Genomic DNA, 21,655 nt, shown 5'->3' on the forward strand with positions numbered 1-21,655 from the left:
CTAAAATAAGGCGGAAAATTAAAATTTTCAAACTTAATTTAAGATATCTCGAAAAATAATTCGATATCAAAACAACTAAGAATGTATAGTCGGGTGTGACCGACTATATGATACCCTACACAGTGAGTATGTTAAAAATGTGGATGATTTTTTTTTAATAATAGAGCATTTAATTTGTTTTTCACCTTTATTCAGAAATATTTTAACAATTTGCTGACAAAAAAGTGATTTTCTGAAGTTGGGCAAACAGACAGACAGACATACCGATGGACGGACATAAAAAGTGATTCTGAGCAGATTGTGTTACAAAAATCAGCACAAACTCATAATACCATAGTTAGTGTTGTAGGGTATACAAATCTAGTTTCTTATACATATGGGACAGACGGATAATGTAAGTGATTCTGAGACCGATTGATATACTTTAAGGTGGGTGTAGAAACAAATACTGTTAAGTGTTACAAACATCAGCATAAATGCATAATACCCTCCCCAATATAGTGGTATAGGGTATACAAATCTAGTTTCTTATAAATATGGGTAAATATATGACAAACAAATAGATGGACGGGCAGACGGACAGACTTACAGATGGGCAAAGAAGAAAGTGATTGTGATTCGGTTGGTATACATTAAGGAGAGTGTCGAACTAATACTGTTGGATGTTACAAACATCAGCACAAACGCATACGCTTTAATATCCTTTTTTTACTTCAAAAATCTCTCTTAAACAATTTGGCATCATGTTAATCGAATAAGCTCGGTTGTGGTAGGAAATTTTCTAAACATTTGTGACTTTTGAACTTTTGTGGTATTTGCATATAAGAAATTAGTGCAAATAATAAATTGATATTTAATTACTTACTATAACTGCTGACTAACTAATTTCGAACTATTTTTTATATAACATACATATAAAATAGCAATTAACTATTTAGTTTAAGCAAATATTTCATATTTTCAACTCAAGGTTTTTAAAAAGGTTTTTAATTTTTTTAATCTAAATAGAAACCTAATCAAGTTATTAGTATAAATAAGTCGTTGTATTGTTAAAATATCAACAGTTCTTATAGCAAGTTCCAAAACAACAAATCCTATCATAATCCTATTAAAAATGCGTTTCCTTCATATTTCGGGCATTTTATTGGTGGGTGCTTGTGGCTTAGTTGCCGGCTATTATACCCATCATGGTGATGCTGGTCATGGTGGTTATGGTGGTCAAAGCAAGGAAGTTGGCTACGCGGTAGTTACTGATCATGGTCATGCTGGTGGTCATGGTGGCGGTCATGATGGTGGCCACGGTGGTCATGATGGTGGACATGCTGATGTTCATTATGCTGCTGGTTATTATGGCGGACACGATGTTGCTGATTCTCACTCTATTAGCCACTATGGTGGTCATAGTGATGGTCACTATGGTGGTCATGGTGATGATAGTCATGATTACTACGCTTATCCCAAATATGACTTCAGTTATGGCGTTAAGGATACCAAAAACTGGTGACATCAAAAGTCATTCGGAATCTCGGGATGGTGGTAATGTCAAGGGTAAGTTATTAGCATTATAATTAACTTAAAATAATACAATTCTTTAATAAATTAAATCTACAGGCAGCTATAGCCTTAAGGAAGCTGATGGTACTACCCGCGTTGTAGAATATTCTGCCGATAAACACAAAGGTTTCAATGCTGTTGTTCATACTTTGGGTCATGCTAATGGTGGTCATGATGCTGGTCACTACTATGGTCACGATGATCATTATGGTCATGGTTATGGTCATGGTTATGGTCATGCTTCGAGTTATATTTATGTCCAGAAACAGGAGGGCAAGAAACATTAATGAAAAATCTTAAGGGAATTTAAACTGAAATGATTGTTGTTGTTGTGTTTGATGGTTGTTATTTGTTAATAACTATTATTGTTTTATGCGTGTGTTACGATTAATAATAAATTTAAGTTAAATAAAGTTAATTGTCGGTTTTTATAAATCTCTGTTATAAATCTATAAAACTATTGAAAAGACTTGAAAAGAAGTTTATCTCCGGTATGTTAGTGATTAGTGGTAGAACGGAGGGTACTGACAGATTTACATACATATATATATGCCAAAAAATCGAGATTATGAAACCGATGTCTTCCGTACCAATGTTAGTAGTTTAGACAAATTTGTTCAACAAGATCGGACAAGAACTCTCTGAGTTACACTGGGTCAAATTTAGAGACTTTTGTCAAACTCACTTTTCTGCTTAATCAGAAAATGGACTTAGAATGGACCTGGGAGCAATATATCAACAAAATTCCCGATTTTTTTTCTTTCAGACCAAGACCGATCGAAATATTCTATTCAAAACTAAAATCTGTGCTAAATCCGAAAATGTCTTCAGAATTGAGCTAGGTCCAATATTTAATCCAAAGTTTTGAACAAAAATTTTAGAACAATTTTCCCACGAAATTTTATATTACATATGATTTCTTCCAAATTCAGCGGTTCCTGTCTAGACTACTAAATATAAAAATTAGTCATGACAATAACCATCATATTTTGACAAGATTTAGGAGAATTGTGTGACAAAATGGAATTTTTGGGTAAAATTGTTTCAGATTTTTTTAAGCCTCAAGACACCGATAAAATATCACAAATTGCTTAAAATAAAAGTTTTTCGAGAATTTTGATGAAAGTAAAATCGGTCTGAAATTTTGATGAAATATTGCTCTCAGGTCCACTATGAGTTCATTTTCGGATTCAGCTTAAGTACTAATCCTGAATGTCAAATTTCTGTAGATCTAGGCCTCAAGACCCCGATATAACATCACAAATTGCTTAAAATAAACAATTTTCAGGAATTTTAATGAAACAATGGACCTAGGTTGCTAAACCCGAAAATGGACCTGGCACCAAAATTTCATTAAAATTTCCGTTTTAAGCAATTTCTGCTATTATCTAGGGATCTTGAGGTCGCGGGTGGCTCAAATTTTGTATTCCGAGAATAAGCCCTATCCTGAATCCGAAAATGAATTCAGAATTGTTATAGGTCCATTATGTTATCCAAATTTCTGAAAGAAAATTCAGAACAATTTTCCCACGAAATTTCATTTAACATATAATTTCTTCTCAATTTACCGGTTCTTGTCTTAGTGTATAGGAAATATGGGAAAATTAAGTGAAAAAAATAGAATTTCATGGGAAATAGGTTCAAAATTTTCGTTCAGAAATTTAAATGAAAAATTGGACCTAGCACAATTCTGAAACCATTTTCGGATTCAGTATAGGTTTTAATCTAAAATGCCAAATTCCAGCAGTTTTCGCCCTCAAAATCTCGAAATAATAGAACAATTGGTTCAAGATAAAAAAAATTCGGTCTATTCTGGGTCCATTGTTCAGAAATTTTATTGAAATAATAGAATTAGTACAATTCTGAAACCATTTTCGAAATAAGTATAGGATTTAATCTAAAATGTCAAATCCCAGCAGTTCTAGTAGTCAAAATCCCGAAATAATAGACCGAATGGTTCAAAATAATAAAAATCGCTTTATTCTGGATCCATTTTCGGAAACAGCATGGGCATTTACTAGAAAATTGAGTTTCCAATTACATTCGGCCAGTAGTTTCTGAGATTAAAGCAAGCCCAAAAATAAATGAAAAATTTTGATCTAGTATTTGCTCTAGGTCCAACATTCATCAAAATTTACGATTTTTTATCAGTTCTCGTAGTCAAAATCCCGAAATAATAGACCGAATGGTTCAAAATAAAAAAAATCGGTTTATTCTGGATCCATTTTCGGAAACAGCATGGGCATTTACTAGAAAATTGAGTTTCCAATTACATTCGGCCAGTAGTTTCTGAGATTAAAGCAAGCCCAAAAATAAATGAAAAATTTTGATCTAGTATTGGTCCAACATTCATCAAAATTTACGATTTTTTTAATTTTTTTCAAAACTCGATAAATCCTGGTAAATTCAAACGCTGATTTTGAAAATGGACTCAGAATGGACCTGAAACCAATATTTGATCAAAATTCCCGAAATTTCAATAACTTCCAATAAATAAAAACTAAAATACATACATTTTAAAGCTTTATTAAAGTACTTCAGTTCTAATGTTTCTTCTCTTCCTCTTGTTTCTTAACAATAACATAACTTGTAGCTTTACCATGACCATGATCATAACCATGACCACCATGACCTTCATTATGGGCTGCTTGATGAGCATGACCTAAGGTATGAACGATAGCCTTAAAGCCTTTGTGTTTATCAGCAGAATATTCTACATGACGTGTAGTGCCATCAGCTTCTTTTAAGGTGTAACTACTTATAAATATGCAATAGAAATAAAGTATGTTTTGGAAAAACTTTTTTGCATTAATTTACCTTTAACATTGCCACCATCTCTAGTTTCAGTGTGACTTTTAATATCGCCAGTTTTAGGATCTTTGACACCATAACTAAATTCATATTTAGGATAAGCATGATGATCATGATCGTCATCATGTCCGCCATAGTGGCCATCATCATCATGATCTTTGTAGGCAGCAGCTTTGTCACCTCCCTCATGGCCCCAAGTATGAACAGAGGCATGACCACCACTTTCACCGCCATGACCATGATAATCAGTTTTATGTTCAGTTACTACAGAATAATGAACTGCCACAGCTCCTACTCCACCATGTCCATGATCGTGTCCTAGATCATGTCCTTGTTGATAGTGACCTGCTGCGTTTAAAGCAAAAATTGCTATAGCTGCAACAAACGATGTAAACATGTTCATTTTTTAATTGATTTAATGCAAGTATAATTGTTTTGAACAATGAAAACTTCAACTGTGATCTAATGAGGATCAGTATAGTAATATTTATAGTTGAAAAAATTTCGTTCAAGTAAAAAATCTCTTAATGTTTTGCTAATTACTAGCTGTTTAAGTGAAAGTATTTAAAAATATTGAACTTGAACTTGACTAAAAAGAGGTCATTTATATTTTTTGGCTGTTAAAGATTGTGTGAACTACATTTGCTGGTAATTAGTAGTTAAATCTATTTTAAATTTAAAATTTAGCTGCGAATGCAAAATGAAGATCAATACAAAAATGTTAAACACAACTTACATTTCGAAGTTAAATACGAAGTTATTAATTTTAGATAATTCAGTACTTGATCAAGTTTTCATATAAATAATGCTTCATAATCCAATAGGCATCACAGTTCGACTTTCAATTGTTTAAAACAATTATCCTGACTTTAATACAAAATTCACTAAAATGTATTTTCTGACATATCTAGCCCTATTAGCAGCCATTTTTGGTTTATCAGCTGCTGGTTATATTCCTCTTGATCATAATAACGATCATGGTCATGATGATGGCCATTATTCTGTATTAACTGAACATGATCACAGTGGTGGTAGTAAATATAATGGTGGTCATGCCATTGTGCGTACCTGGAGTCAGGATCATGGTCATGCCGGAGGCGATTATGCTGAACATGATGGTGGTTATAGCGGTGGAGACTATGCTGAACATGATGGCGGTCACTATGTAGGAGGACACCACGATGGACATGATGCTGGCCATGATCATCATCATGCTTATCCCAAATATGAATTTAGCTATGGCGTCAAAGACGCCAAAACCGGTGATATCAAAAGTCAAACTGAGTCCAGAGATGGTGACAATGTTAAAGGTATGTTATTTGAAAATCAGTTTTAAGAAAAATCGTTATCAAATTCCTGATAACTAATTCCAGGCAGCTATACTCTCAAGGAAGCCGATGGTACCACTCGTCATGTAGAATATTCCGCTGATAAACACAAAGGTTTTAATGCGGTTGTTCACACCTTGGGTCATGCTAATGCTGGACATGCTGGAGAATATGGTCATGATGGTCACAGTCATAATTATGGTCATGCTGATGTCCATGGCAAGGCTAGCAGTTATATAATTGTTAAGAAACAAGAGGAAACGAAACATTGAAAAATAGATGTTAATTGTTAAATTCAATAAAATGGCGGAATTTTAAATATTGTTTTATTTAGAATTTTCCAGGGTACATTTCATAATTTGTTCTCAAACTTCCCCCCAGGACAAGTTTCTTTGATGAAAGACATCTTGGTGTATTGCAATCCCGGGGTAAAGGGGTGCTACCAGTACCTCTAGTCTGCCGGGACAATAAACTGGTGATGTCTGAATGTATTCTCGGTCTTTCCTTGGAATGATTTGACCAGAGCATTATCTGGTACTACGGGTGGCCAGTTGCCCGCAGAACTTGTCCTGGTTTGCAGTTGGTTGAAGCTTATTCGGGATCCACATAGTAGTTGTGGTTTAAACCAGAATTGACGGGAAGTGGTTGCTTGGTTAAATATTTGATACATGGTGAAATATAAGTTTTCTAGGTGAGGTGCAAACCACAGGGCAAGGCTGTGCATTTATAAAATTTTGGAATTGAGCTGATAAAGCAAAGATTGGGTATATGATGGAGTGAGATGTACCATTCTGATACTTGTATCTGATGGAAGGAGTTACTCGTGAAATGTTGGTGAAATTGGCGACGATTTTCCTTCATGGTTAAGTGTGTTGGAAACTTGCTCAACTTATCACAGTAGGTCCTTGTGGCCATTCAAATAATTCTGGCCAATTAAATATAGATTTGTGTTTTCTAACTAATTACGTCACCTAGGTGCTGTTGGCGAATCAAGAGAAGTCATCTCAGTAGTGTGGTTGGTCGACTTTAAGAGGTCCAGGAATACACTGGGGTGAGTCTTTGATAACTTTATAACGTTTCCACAAAATCAGTTCCTAAGCTGACTGGTTCATGATTATTCCCTTAGAATCACAAACATTTCCCAAAAATCGAGTTTCGGAAAACTCCAAGGTTAGATTCAGATTCGTAAGTTAAAACTGCACTCGGAAACCGCTATAGTCCATTGTGATTACATTCATCATTAACTATATTGACATAATTGAAGAGGTATGGAACAAGGCTGAGGGCCAAGGAATTCAGATCTCGAGATAATGGATAATATGATAGCAAGAATCCGAATTCACCCCCCAATACTACCCAGTTTTCTAGCAATTTTTTGCCTGAACTCAGAACAATGGACAATGACTACATCTTTCCAGTTCAAAAAGTATCTTGGTAGCTTTTGCATCAAGATATATTTCGAGATAATATCTCGAAATATATCATATTTTATACATTGTATCTGCCCTTTAGGTTAATGCTGGAAGATTGATACAACCGTTCCCATAACGATATGATACCGTATCACTTTCGTCGCTTTTCGAACAGCTGGATATATGAAGGACCATTAAGGTCATGGATGTTAGTCATAAAATCGGCGGTACCAGTGTCAGTATCCATCTTCAATTCATCAATATATACAGCAACCTCCTCAAACTAGGGTTCTATAAATCGACTTTCGAATAATCGAACAATCGACTTTTTGTCGAAGAAAGTCGAAAAGTCGAAGTCAACTATTTTGTTCCAATAAAGTCGATAACTCGACTATCGTCTATGAAGAAAGTCGAAAAGTTGACTTTGTAAATAAACGTCGTACAAGGTCGACTTTGTAAATAAAAGTCGTAGAAAGTCGAAAAGTCGTAGAAAGTCGAAAAGTCGGAAAAAGTTGAAAAAAGTCGAAAAATCGAAAACAGTAGAAAAAAGTAAAAAATAGTCGAAAATTTTAAAAAAGTGGAAAAAAAGGTCAAAAACTCTAAAATAGTCAGAAAAACTCGAAAAAAGTTGAAAGAAGTCGAAAATAGTCAAAAAGTCGAAAAAAAAATGGAAAAGTCAAAAGTCGGAAAAAGTCGACAAGAGTCGAAAAATCGGAAAAAGTCAAAAAGTCGACTATTTATAAAATACTAAAAGTCGAAAAGTCGACTTTTAATTAAATGAAAAAAGTAGAAAAGTCGAAAAATCGAAAAATCGAAAAATCCACTTTTCATAAGATGCAAAAAGTCGACTTAACTAAACTAAATGCAAAAAGTCGACTTTTCGTTTCAACTATAGACAGTTTATCGGCTCTAAGACGATCATCACTTTTCAAAAACTCTGCTCTAGGTGTTAGCTCGAAGTCTAAAACCAGAAACATATCAACCGAAATTCCACTGATAAAGTAGACCTACTTTGAACACAATATATTTATATGTTCAAAAACTCTGTCGTAGGTGTCATACCAACTGAAGTTCCACTAATCAAATATACCTACTTTGAGCACAATTTAGTAGAGATTATCTGGAAAAAAGTTGACTCATAGAATCAATCTTTCTAGCTATCTAGTGCTCTATAGAAGAAAGATATACTATGATACGATATAAGTATAGTATCGCTTGTGGTTTACTGCCCCTGTAATGCCAGATGCTTTGTGGCATATATTTCTATATTTGCTCGTTCTCAAGACCTTCTATCAAACAACGAATACTTAGCCCAATTAGAAACCTAAAGTTATCGCCTTTTAAAAAAAACAGCTCAGTTCCAGCTTGATTTATCCCCAGCCCATTAATCTTTTGCCATTTGGAGAGTTCCTCCAGAGCCGTTTGGAATATATGTAATTTTTAATAATACAGAATATATTTTTTTTATAAAATATTTTATTTAATTATAAATTGTTAAATTGAACTGCACTTTTTTGCAAAAAAAAAACTGAAAATTAATTTCCAGAATAAACATAATTTTCTAAATTATTGCAACTACAAGTGCAATAATAAACATGTTTCAGAAAAAAATTTAATTTAATTATTTCAATATTTTACTAAATACTAAAGTTAGTTACAAATATTAATGATATAGAAATTATAACTTAAATTAATTTCTAACTAATAATTGCGTAATTAATAATCTTTTTGTAAAAATTAAAGCATTTTGAAAAAAAAGAGTAAAATTATTGCATCGTTCGTTTAAGAAAATGTGATCTTTTAAAAGATCATATAAAATTGTGTTATTTATATAAATTCAAAATTGTGTTTTTTTCAGAATTCGTTGTTAATAGGCGAAATAATTAGTAGTAAATTAAGTACAAAAGAAAAACTGTAATAAATTAAACAATAACAAATGATAGTAAAATTGATCAGTAAGAAGAATAAATGTCAAAGTATACGACATGTTGATTCCTGTCTACAACGACGACTCAAGCATGTACGTGAACCAATGTCAAAGGTCAATTCCGGATTACTTATGTACTGATGACTGGGTGTACGACTGCGATTCGAACAACCCAGACCGCTACCCAAACCGCCGCTACTGTTTATATAGAGCGGTGACAGTCGCAAAAGTGTTCCTTGTTGATGATGTGAAAATAGTGGCATAATTGTTGTAGTTGCTGTTGGCTGGTGGGCTAAATGCTGCTGCTGTTGATGTTGTTGTTGTTGCTGATGATGATGATGGTGGTGATGATGTAAATGATGCTGCTGCTGCTGTTGCATAAGCGTGGGACTAAGGGCAGGGCTTGGCAATATTATGGTGCTAATGCTACTTTGACCTCATATGCCCTGCAGAAACCTTCGCAACTCCTCTTCGGTATCGAAAATCATAACAGGGAATGGTGATCCGGGTACAAATTCACCAGCCCATTTAACCTCAACTCTATAGTCACCGGGTTCCGTGGGATCGAACTGTAAAAGAAATTTAAATATTTTTAAACTAAACGATGAAGGAGAACATTTCAGTGAAACAAACCTTGCAGAGTATGGTTCTATCTTTTTGTGATTCACGTTGCATTTCCACACGGAAGGCACCCTTAGGGCCGCGTACACGTACTGTTAGTTGCCCGGCACCAGCACCACGGGTATCGCAAATAAAGCGGGATTGGAATGTGGCCAAAACACCATGTTCTATACCAGGACCATAAACACGAACCTACAATTTGAAAAAATCAGATATATATAGTTTACAAAATGTGAGCTAAATGTTAAAGTAGTCGACATCCTTACCTTACTAGCATCTGGAGCTCCAGCAACCTTTAAAGCAAACGGTGAGCCCGGTACATTTTGTCCACCATACTTAATAGTTAGTAAATGTCTTCCTGGTTCTTGCGGTTTAATGTTCAATGTGAAAGTGGCATCACCATGATCATACAGCTCACAATAAGCCACCTTACGTGGACCAGCACAATGAGCCGTTAACTCACCGGGACCAGCACGTCTGGTATCAATCCAAGATTTAATATCTTTACCCACAATACCATGACGTAAACCTTCGCCCGAACAAATAACCTTGGTAGCATCCATTGATGAGCCCACAGCAACGGTGAGAGGACAACCCTTAACCAAACGGCCATTCCATTTTACGGACAAAGTCAAAGAACCCGAAGAAGATTTTTGTGGTGTATACGAAGCCAACCAGATGGCCTCATTCGGTCTAGGTTGAGCCAAACTTACCGGCACCGAGGTGTTATCTTGATGCACCAAAATAACCTCAGGTCTGCCGGCAGGAGCATCTGTAGCATCTATGGTAAAGTGAGCTGCTTCTCCAGCTTGGGCCGCCGCTAAGCCACGACCTGTCAAAACCACCTTATCGGCAGCCTGTTGACCAGTAACAAAAGCACTTCTGGGACATTGTACTATAGTCAAATTACTCCAGGTCAAATCTAAATCATGTTCACCAGGAGCCAAATTTTCACCGCTAATAAACAAACGTAATTTACCATCGGGCAGTTTATCTACCGGTATCTCTATGCCATCAATAGTACAATTTAATTCACCGGGACCAGCATTTTCTACATCGAAAACAATGCGTGCCGGTAAAATTAAACGACCCTCATGATCCAACAAAGTACCCCAACCTCCTACCGGCGTTACTTTTGAAGACTCTACACACGATATATGCCAGGGAGAACCGGGTAAATTACCTCTATTAGGGCAACTGGCACGTATCTCATAACGTCCCACCGACAAAATGGTATAAGAAATACGCCATTCATTATTACCCAAAGCTTTAATTTTCGGTTCAATACGTTCGCCAAATTCATCGGTGCGTTCTATCTGTACATTCGGCTGTACGGGGCAATAGACAATAAAAGAGGCTTCTTTATTGCGGTGACATACCTCTAAACCATTACCCGAAGCACGGGTATCATTCTTAGCACCTGTTGTTGAAGCGGTGAAAGTGTAGGGTGAATTGGGTAATGTTTCACCACCATACATTAAGGTAAGCTTATAGTTTCCTGGTTGTGTGGGTATAAATTCCACGCTATATATACCCTCCGATTGTTCGTTGATATGTACGGGTACATTTTGATTTGTAGGCGAAACTGCAAAAGCTTCCAATTCAGCTAAACCGGCGTTTTCAGTGCGTACCGAGAAGGAGATGGGGCTATGCAAAGCCATTGGACTCTTAGGCACACCCTGTACCGATACCTTGGCAATGTCAAAGGCTTCACAGGTGAAGGGGCTGCCTGGTAGGGGTTTGGATTGATGAAGAACCTCTGTAAGAAAGAATGATACGAATTAAATTTGGATAAAGCATGGATTTTAAGTTGGATGTCGCCGTAGTGTCGTCTGTCAGTACGGTTCGATTCCGATTACACAACCTGGAAAGAAACGTACCAGCTAACAAACTATCTAACTTACTAACTAACAACTAACTAACTAACAACTAACGAACAAAAGAACAAACAACACAATAACTAGAAAAAAGAACAGAAAGAACAACTAACTAAACTAATAAGAAACAATAAAACAATAAAAAAAGAAAAAAGAAATAACTAAGAACTAACAAGAAAAACTAACTAACTAAAACGAAAAAAAAAAAAGAACAACTAAAGACAAAAACAAAACAGCAATAAAAGAAAAGAACGAAAAAAACTAACTAAACAAGAAAAAACTAAAAATAAGAAAAAAAAAGAAAAAATACTAAACAAAGAAACAAACAAGAAACGAACGAACGAACGAACGAACGAACGAACGAACGAACGAACGAACAACGAACGAACTAACGAACGAACGAACGAAACGAACGAACGAACGAACGAACGAACGAACGAACGAACGAACGAACGAACGAACGAACGAACGAACAACGAAACGAACGAACGAACGAACGAACGAACGAACGAACGAACGAACGAAAAACGAACGAACGAACGAACGAAAGAACGAACGAAACGAACGAACGAACGAAACGAACGAACGAACGAACGAACGAACGAAGAACGAACGAACGAAACGAACGAACGAACGAACGAACGAAGAACGAACGAAACGAACGAACGAACGAACGAAACGAACGAAACGAAACGAAACGAACGAACGAACGAAGACGAACGAACGAACGAAGAACGAACGAACGAACGAACGAACGAACGAAACGAACGAACGAACGAACGAACGAACGAACGAACGAACGAACGAACGAACGAACGAAAAACGAACGAACGAAACGAACGAACGAACGAACGAACGAACGAACGAACGAACGAACGAACGAACGAACGAACGAACGAACGAACGAAAGAACGAACGAAACGAAACGAACGAACGAACGAACGAACGAAGAACGAAACGAACGAACGAACGAACGAACGAACGAACGAAAACGAACGAACAACGAACGAACGAACGAACGAACGAACGAACGAAACGAACGAAGAAACGAACGAACGAACGAACGAACGAAACGAAACGAACGAACGAACGAACGAAACGAACGAACGAAAGAACTAACGAACGAACGAACAAAACGAACAAACGAAACGAACGAAACGAACGACGAAGAACTAACGAAACGAACGAAGAACGAACGAAACGAACTAAGAAACTAACGAACGAACGAACGAACGAAACGAAACGAACGAACAACGAAACGAACGAACGAAACAAACGAACAAACTAACAAACGAACGAAAAAACGAACAAACGAACAAACAAACGAACGAAACAAACGAACGAACGAACGAACGAACGAACGAAAACGAACGAACGAAACGAACGAACGAACGAACGAACGAAAGAACGAACCAAACGAACGAACGAACAACGAACGAACGAACGAACGAACGAACGAACGAAACGAACGAACGAACGAACGAACGAACGAACGAACGAAAACGAAAACGAACGAACGAAAAACGAACGAACGAACGAACGAAAACGAACGAACGAACGAACGAACGAACGAAACGAAAACGAACGAACGAACGACGAACGAAAACGAACGAACGAAAACGAACGAACAACGAACGAACGAACGAAGAACGAACGAACGAACGAACGAAACGAACTAACGAACGAACTAAACTAACTAACGAACGAACTAACGAAACTAAAGAACTAACTAAAACTAACTAACTAACTAACTAACTAACTAAACTAACTAACTAAATAAATAACTAACTATTGATATACATATCAATATTTCATTGTTTTTTATAGTCTGTTGTCTGATTTCTATAAATATTTGGTTTTTGTTAATTCATGCAAAAATCTTTTGTTAGTGTCACCAAAATAAAGCCAATTTTAAATAAAGCCCAACATTTAATTTACATCACAATTAAAATGAATACAAAACATGCATCTTCACAAAATGATCTTAATTGTGTATTTACACAATTATGTTAATATCGCAAAAACACTTACCTATTATACATTGACCCGGTTTATTGATATTAAATTCAGCCTGTAAATGACCACTCTTAGTCTGATAACATCTCACGGGCAAAGCTTGACCGCCAGGACCCGAAACTACCACATCAAACTCTCTAGCAGGACGTTTTATGGTGTCAATAGCGAAATTAGTAGTTTTGCCAACTCTAGCCTGATACAAGCCCAAACCACTGACACTGATCTCCTTGCCAGCACCGGCTGGTAAAACATTAATTTCCAAAGGTTTCAACGAAATGGGTACATCATTAAAGAGTATGGTAATTTTATGGGGAGCCACTCTAGTGGGATGATAGACAATCTCATAGATACCATTTTTAGAAGGACCTCGTATAGTGTGAGGAACTTCCGTAGCACCGCATTTAACCATAGCCGATAAATCACCTTGACCTGCCTCGTTTAGTGAGACCGAAATGCTAGCCGGACGATGACATAAAGCTTCACCAACCTCGGTGATCTTAACCAAAGAAGGATCAAATACCGTAAGAGTTCTAGTGCCAATATGTTGTCTAGTCTCACGATCAATGAAACGTATCAAATAGTTACCCGTCATATGGGTACGGAATTCAGCTGTCTGGCGATTAATGGTGTAGGGCACTGGCTTATGATCTGGTCCCATAATTTCGGCAATTTGATCATCTGAAGGAAAATCAATCATAGCCAAACTGCCAATTTGTATGGTTTGAGCAGTATGTTGTATTTCCACACGGAAGGGACTGCCATCGACGGGAACCTCATTGAAAGTGATATTAACGTAGTGTGATTCAGTGGACTGGGGTACAAAGGTAACATCATAAAGACCACGAGCACAGGCCACAACTTCAGCCTTAACCGTGCTAGTATCGGTGGATACCACCAGCTCTAAAGTACCCTCACCAGCTCCGGCAGCATCAACACTAAATGTTACTGGAATACCCAAAGCAGCGGGACCATATTGTTGTTCCAAACCACTGATGGTAACACGGGATACATCAAAAACATTGCAAGAGAAAGGGGATCCATTGATGTGCTGATCAGAGGCGGTAACACTAATCAAATGACGTCCTACTACCGAAGGACGGAAAGAAGCGGTATACGAGTCACCATGTCCTTGAACATCCACCGGCACATTATCGCCCGAGGGAGAGGTTACAAACACCTGTGGCTCTATGCCCTCGAAACCATCCAAATCAAAAGTATTATCCACACGTATGGCGGCCTGTTTTAAAGCTTCTCCTGAAGCAATGGCTCTGGGTAGACTGACGGGAGCCGAACCAATTTGACAAGTGAAAGGAGAACCCGGTACTGGATGTCCATTAAAACGTACGGACAATGAGTGGGGTGCCGCTTCTGTGGGTTTAAAGTTAACCTTGAAACGAGCATTACCCTCGGATTGCACAAAATTCGGCACATTTTTACCATTAACGGCCACAATTATTTCCAAGTTACCAGCACCCGCTTGACTGGCATTAATGCCAAAGCTAACACTTTTACCCACGACACCAGGACGTATATCGGTCACCACCACTTTCTCGGCCGAATAGGCTTTCAAAAGGAAAGGACTACCCTCTACATGACCACCACCCGGCAAACGAACTTCCACCGAATGATCACCCACTTCTACAGGTTCAAATTTGACATTAAAGCCCATATGGATTTCATCTACTTTAACGGGTACACTGCGACGGGCAGGACCTAAAACTTCCACTGTCGGCTTAGTATCCGATTCCACCACAAATTCAAACATACGTCCCACACTAACTTTGTCCATAGTTTCGGGCGATTGTATGCGTGCTGCTGCCGATACGCGACATGTAAATGGTGATCCCGGTACATCTTGTCCATTAAATCTCAATTCAACTGTGTGATTTTGTGCTTCACGTGGTGTAAAACTTATCGCATAGGTATGTTGCCCTTGAGCCTGTGCCGATGTAGGCACACGACCACCATTAACTGTTACTTCTAGATTGCCCGGACCAGCTTGTGATGTCTCAACTAGAAAGGTTACTGGTTTGCCTACCGTGCCATTGCTGACATTTTTCACTTTTATGGCGCCAACGTCATAGACCTGTTAAATGGGGGAGAGAAAATTATGTATATTTTAGTGATAATTTAAACTGCGATATTTGTTGGATCAGGATATAATTTATAAAATGATGACCCTATGATGATGACCCTTCAATAGGCATTGGATTCCAATCGTGTTTTGAAAATATCTACAATATACAATACGAACTTACGATATTAAGAATTTTTAATCCTACATTGGACTTCAAAACTTCCTATCTAAAGTTGTGAATGGGCACATCAAGTATGGCAGTAGTCGCTATAATATTTTGCCTCACCGATCGATTATAGTCCGATTATCAAAAAGGCATAAGTCTTCACGATTTATAAGATTTACGACAAATTTAAAAGAAGACTAAGTGAGTTCTATAGAGGAACGATCTTCTGATCCGTAGTTGTATTAGAGAGCAGAAATGCATAAGTCTCCACGATTTATAAGATTTACCACAAATTTAAAAGAAGATTAAGTTAGTTCTATAGAGGAACGATCTCCTGATCCGTAGTTGTATTAGAAAGCTTACAGGCGGATGAACTATTCGAGTATGTTGAGGACCATGTATTTGTTACTTTTATACATATAAAGCCAAATATTTGGGGCAAAGTGAAGGTTGCGAAAAGCAGACTGTAGAATAGTTATGTTAAAGTATCGATAGAACCCTGTTAATTGGTTATTAACTGGTTTCCCTTAAGCGGATTGTTGAATTTGCGAAACGAGCTTAGATGTTTCTGAATTACAGTTTTTACCCAAGGTCTAGAGGTCCTAACATAAAGTACGACGTGTAAGCTGCGTAAGTTTCTATAAATGTTGACGACTGATCCAATGGATTCTAAAGTCGTCCCAACTTCTTTAATGGTACTGGGAGTAAAAGCTAAAGAGGAGATTTATGACGTTCATTTTCTTGTTAATCTAGGGTTCCTAACTTCAATTAAAACATTCTTGTATAAAGCAACAGCTGCAGAAGTTTCTATAAATGTCAGCGACTGATCTAAGGGATCTTACATCTTTTGATGGTACTGGGAGAAAGTTCAAGCTTCAAAGAACCTCTATTTCGGCTAAAGAAACTCTCAAAAGAAGTAACCGGTTTGTGCCTTCAAGTCATAAAAATTGGGCCCAGTTTAAACACTCGCTATCGAGCCAGATGTATAAACTCACAGGTGGTTTTATTGAAGAAACATAATGCACGATTCTTAATAGAAATGAGTATTAGGAAATGGCCTATTACAGACAAGTTTTCGAAATTGTTCCTAAAACCCAATGTTGGGGCTTTTAAAGCTAATAATGTAAAAATTCTTCATTCTTTCGAAACATTGGCTTACTATTGAAATCTGAACTCTAAGAAAACGAAGAAGTTAGAACTGATCCTCGGGTCTTTATTATATACGCTCAACCTGTAATTTTATTGATCATACATTTAGATCGAAGGTCTGATGGGAGTTATTAAATTTTTTCATAAAGTAATTGCCAATAGATATTTTAAAATCGGGGTTTCAGTTTTAAATGTAATTTCTGAAGGAGACCTTCTAAGACCGATTACGGGATATATTTTAATAAAATTTAGAAGATAGACTTCCGATTACATATCAAAGAATGTTAAACTGATATTCGGATGTCAGATTTATAGAAAGTTTTAAGCTTTACTTATCAGATTTAAGTTGAATTTCTAAGGTCGATTACGGGATATATTTTAATAAAATTTCGAAGAAAGACTTCCGATTATATATTAACGAATGTTAAACTGATATTCGGATGTCAGATTTACACAAAGGTATTAAGACAATTAACAAAATTATACTTGATTCGTACAATCAAGTTCGAAAAAAGCTCAATATTAGAGCCGATGGACCGATGTTAAATCGAGAAATAAATCAAAAACCGATTCTAAACTAATTTTTTTGTTTTTGGGATAAAGACGTAGTATAGTTTCAACACAGGAAGGATATTGATAAATTGACTCAAAAAGTTATTCCTAGTCGATACCTTAAAATCGGTACATGGATATAAAATTAAAAATCAGAACTACTCACCTTGGCGGCATAAGGACTGCCCGCTGTTGCAAGTCCACATACAGTGACATGTACACGATGTTCACCCACTACACGGGGCACAAATTCTGCCTTGAAGACACCCTCTGCAGACTGATGAACCTGTGCTGGCACAGATTGCCCAGCGGGTCCTGAAGATTTTTATGTACGACGATTTTTATATAGTTTTACACGATTTTTTTTATAATTTATAGCACACATTAGTTAATTTAGATGTGAAATTATAGTTTATTAATTATTTCATTATTATTATGACGAAGTTTAACGCGTTTTATGAAAATATTTCATTAAGTTAAATATAGTTTTTTGTTGAATTTGTTTTTAATTTTTTTTTTTTTTTTTTGTAATTATTTTAAATTTTTGGTTAAAATTTGTTTGTTGTGTTAAATGGATTAGTAAATTGTAGTTTGTATGGTAAGTTTTTGAAATAAAAATAAAAAAAAAAAATTTGGAAAAATATATTTCAAATAAATTATTAATTAAATGGGCATGTAAAGTGTTATTGTGGGATTAATTAAAAATATATATTGTTTAAAGATTTAACAATATTTTTAAGAAATAACTAAATTTAGGAAAATTTTCTCTTTTTTTATGAAGAGAAAGGTGAAAGGTTAGATAATACAGAGAGAGAGTAAGAGAGAGAGAGAGAGAGAGATGTAGAGTGTTTGTGAGTGATCAATAGATAAAGTGATTGCATGAGTGTATAAGAGAGAGTATGTAGTTTTAATGTATAATGAAGATGTTATAATTACAGCAGAGTTCATAAAACTAGCATTAATCAAACAGCCAATTGTTAGTTACTAAATTCTATACATTTTTTTAATAGCTGCTCTAAAACCCTACAAACCTAAACAAAATTTAGACTAAAGTTTCACAAAATCCACCAACACCTAGCTTTTAGCTCAAATTTTTAATAAAACTTTATTTCACCAAAATTAGTCATTCGAATACTAAAATATCCAAAAACAATAATATCTATTGTTCCTTTCTTCAATTAGAATAAAATATTATAAAATTTAGTTTTTTTGTTCTCGTTTATTTCCTCGTTAGTCAATAAATTGTTTAAATAACTTATACAAATAAAGAATAAATTTGTTAATAAACAATAAAAATGATTAGTTTCTTTTCTTTTATATATATAAAAATTAGTTAAAGTATTATAATAATAAAAAAAACAACGGTATATTTGTAAATTTATAAGTAAGTATATATAAAAAAAATCGATTTTTTTCGGGGCATATATTTTTATATATATATTAAAGTGGTTACTAGTACAATAATTTTCGTCGTCCTGCAATAATAACACAAATGTAAAGAGAAGAAAAACAAAAAAAAAATTTGGGGTTTTAAAAAAAATTATACATTTAAAAATAACATAAAAATAATACATACAAAAGACTTAATTTGAAAAAAAATATACATACAATTCAATAATAAATAAATCACAAAATTAATTTTTATATATATAGACAATATAATTTGGTGATTTTAAGTATCAAATATTGGAGAAATATACAACATATAACATGGAATACACATGGATACATAAAAGTACTTAAAGTTCATATACAAGTTGAGAAATAGTTCTTAGTTTAAGTATCAGATATTAAACAAACTCAGAAAAGTACTGTATCCGAAGTTTGTTTTAAGTTAACGATTTCTAAAGTCGCTTGTTGCACCATTAAGGGACTTGTCCTAGTTATGGAAAAAATTTGCCTTTAGACTGAAAATCAAAACTGTGGCTTCGTTACGATTTTCCACAGAGAAATTACCCTAAGTATGCCAAATTTGTGATTTTTATTTCATCAGCTAGTTTAGAAAAGGATTAGAAAGGTAACAGGACACAAATACATCCGATTTCTTACAACGCCACATACCTATTGATCAGACAATAAATGAATGATCTGTAAAAAATCGGTCGGCTTGTCTAACATAATCCCAGTTAGGATCCCTACGCATAGTCATTACTTTGGATATGTGTCAATTCTGTTGGGGTTTATTAAAAGAAGTATCATCAGACTGTTTCCTAGAAAGGATGACTATTTATGGAATAACCTAGAAGGAGAACTAGAACTGAAATAGAACATTAACTAGAACTGAACTAGAACTAGAACTGAACTAGAACTGAACTAGAACTGAACTAGAACTGAACTAGAACTGAACTAGAACTGAACTAGAACTGAACTAGAACTGAACTAGAACTGAACTAGAACTGAACTAGAACTGAACTAGAACTGAACTAGAACTGAACTAGAACTGAACTAGAACTGAACTAGAACTGAACTAGAACTGAACTAGAACTGAACTAGAAGAACTGAAAAACTAGAACTGAACTAGAAACTGAACTAGAACTGAACTAGAACTGAACTAGAACTGAACTAGAACTGAACTAGAACTGAACTAGAACTGAACTAGAACTGAACTAGAACTGAACTAGAACTGAACTAGAACTGAACTAGAACTGAACTAGAACTGAACTAGAACTGAACTAGAACTGAACTAGAACTGAACTAGAACTGAACTAGAACTGAACTAGAATTGAACTAGAACTGAACTAGAACTGAACTAGAACTGAACTAGAACTGAACTAGAACTGAACTAGAACTGAACTAGAACTGAACTAGAACTGAACTAGAACTGAACTAGAACTGAACTAGAACTAGAACTAGAACTGAAGTAGAACTGAACTAGAACTGAACTAGAACTGAACTAGAAACTGAACTAGAACTGAACTAGAACTGAACTAGAACTGAACTAGAACTGAACTAGAACTGAACTAGAACTGAACTAGAACTGAACTAGAACTGAACTAGAACTGAACTAGAACTGAACTAGAACTGAACTAGAACTGAACTAGAACTGAACTAGAACTGAACTAGAACTGAACTAGAACTAGAACTAGAACTGAACTAGAACTGAACTAGAACTGAACTAGAACTGAACTAGAACTGAACTAGAACTGAACTAGAACTGAACTAGACTGAACTAGAACTGAACTAGAACTGAACTAGAACTGAACTAGAACTGAACCTAGAACTGACCTAGAACTGAACTAGAACTGAACTAGAACTGAACTAGAACTAAACTAGAAACTAAACTAGAACTGAACTAGAAACTGAACTAGAACTGAACTAGAACTGAACTAGAACTGAACTAGAACTGAACTAGAACTGACTAGAACTGAACTATAACTGAACTAGAACTGAACTAGAACGGAACTACAACTGAACTAGAACTGAACTAGACTGAACTAGAACTGAACTAGAACTGAACTAGAACTGAACTAGAACTGAACTAGAACTGAACTAGAACTGAACTAGAACTGAACTGAAACTGAACTAGAACTGACTAGAACTGAACTAGAACCGAACTAGAACTGAACTAGAACTGAACTAGAACTGAACTAGAACTGAACTAGAACTGAACTAGAACTGAACTAGAATTGAACTAGAACTAAACTAGAACTGAACAAAGAACTGAACTAAAACTGAACTAGAACTGAACTAGAACTGAACTAGGACTGAACTAGAACTGAACAAGAACTGAACTAGAACTGAACTAGAACTGAAACTAGAACTGGAACTAGAACTGAACTAGAACTGAACTAGAACTGAACTCGAACTGAACTAGAACTGAACTCTAACTGAACTAGAAGTAGAACTGGATCAATTTATCTGTATAAAATAAAGCTTTAGTAAGCCTTAAAGCTTTAGTAAGCACTGATATGCGATATTTTTTGGCATTAATTGAGTTTAGAAAGCTAACCAGGGTAATGTACGTTTGCTAAAGGTTCTATTAGGTTATTGTAAATCTTATAAAACGTGAAAGCATGAAATTCGAAACAGATATTGATTCTAATGAAACAAACATGTTAAAAAGCTACAGTTTGTTATTGGCAATGGTACTTCTGGTTTCTTCTATATAGAACTTTAAATCTGGTACTTTTATAATTTTCTTGGTTAATAACTCTGAAGACAACAT

General features: G+C 35.5%; 3 protein-coding genes and 1 pseudogene across 7 annotated transcripts in view; 2 read left to right on the plus strand and 2 right to left on the minus strand.

The window, feature by feature from the left end:
• The first annotated feature begins 1,114 nt into the window (after nt 1–1,114).
• Nucleotides 1,115–1,989, plus strand: LOC119610275 (annotated as a pseudogene).
• Nucleotides 1,990–4,097: 2,108 nt separating this feature from the next.
• On the minus strand, nt 4,098–4,762 carry LOC119610271 (probable zinc transporter protein DDB_G0282067). The gene is made up of 2 exons (XM_037965411.1): nt 4,362–4,762; nt 4,098–4,308 (listed from the first exon to the last, which is right to left on the minus strand). The coding sequence occupies exons 1-2, from the start codon at nt 4,760–4,762 to the stop codon at nt 4,098–4,100; spliced, it is 612 nt and encodes a 203-aa protein (XP_037821339.1).
• A 438-nt stretch (nt 4,763–5,200) lies between these two features.
• LOC119610274 (adult-specific cuticular protein ACP-22-like) lies at nt 5,201–6,012 on the plus strand. The gene is made up of 2 exons (XM_037965419.1): nt 5,201–5,675; nt 5,739–6,012. The coding sequence occupies exons 1-2, from the start codon at nt 5,255–5,257 to the stop codon at nt 5,963–5,965; spliced, it is 648 nt and encodes a 215-aa protein (XP_037821347.1). The 5' UTR covers nt 5,201–5,254; the 3' UTR covers nt 5,966–6,012.
• Nucleotides 6,013–8,578: 2,566 nt separating this feature from the next.
• LOC119610273 (filamin-C) overlaps nt 8,579–21,655 on the minus strand; it is a 112,693-nt gene continuing 99,616 nt past the window's right edge. For 3 of the 5 annotated variants that reach the window (XM_037965414.1, XM_037965415.1, XM_037965417.1), the window contains 5 exons: nt 17,657–17,805; nt 13,562–15,632; nt 9,920–11,412; nt 9,666–9,845; nt 8,579–9,601 (listed from right to left, as the gene is read on the minus strand). In XM_037965414.1, coding sequence (XP_037821342.1) covers nt 9,470–9,601; nt 9,666–9,845; nt 9,920–11,412; nt 13,562–15,632; nt 17,657–17,805 — 4,025 coding nt within the window. In that variant the 3' untranslated portion in view covers nt 8,579–9,469. Of the gene's footprint in view, nt 9,602–9,665; nt 9,846–9,919; nt 11,413–13,561; nt 15,633–17,656; nt 17,806–18,127; nt 18,966–21,655 lie in introns of those variants that run through there. The other 2 variants (XM_037965416.1, XM_037965418.1) reach the window with 2 other exon arrangements.

The sequence above is a fragment of the Lucilia sericata genome, unplaced genomic scaffold, assembly GCF_015586225.1.
Source record: "Lucilia sericata isolate MDLA Ls3-8-SP2 unplaced genomic scaffold, ASM1558622v1 Contig001146F_arrow, whole genome shotgun sequence".
NCBI classification, from domain to species: Eukaryota; Metazoa; Arthropoda; class Insecta; order Diptera; family Calliphoridae; genus Lucilia; species Lucilia sericata.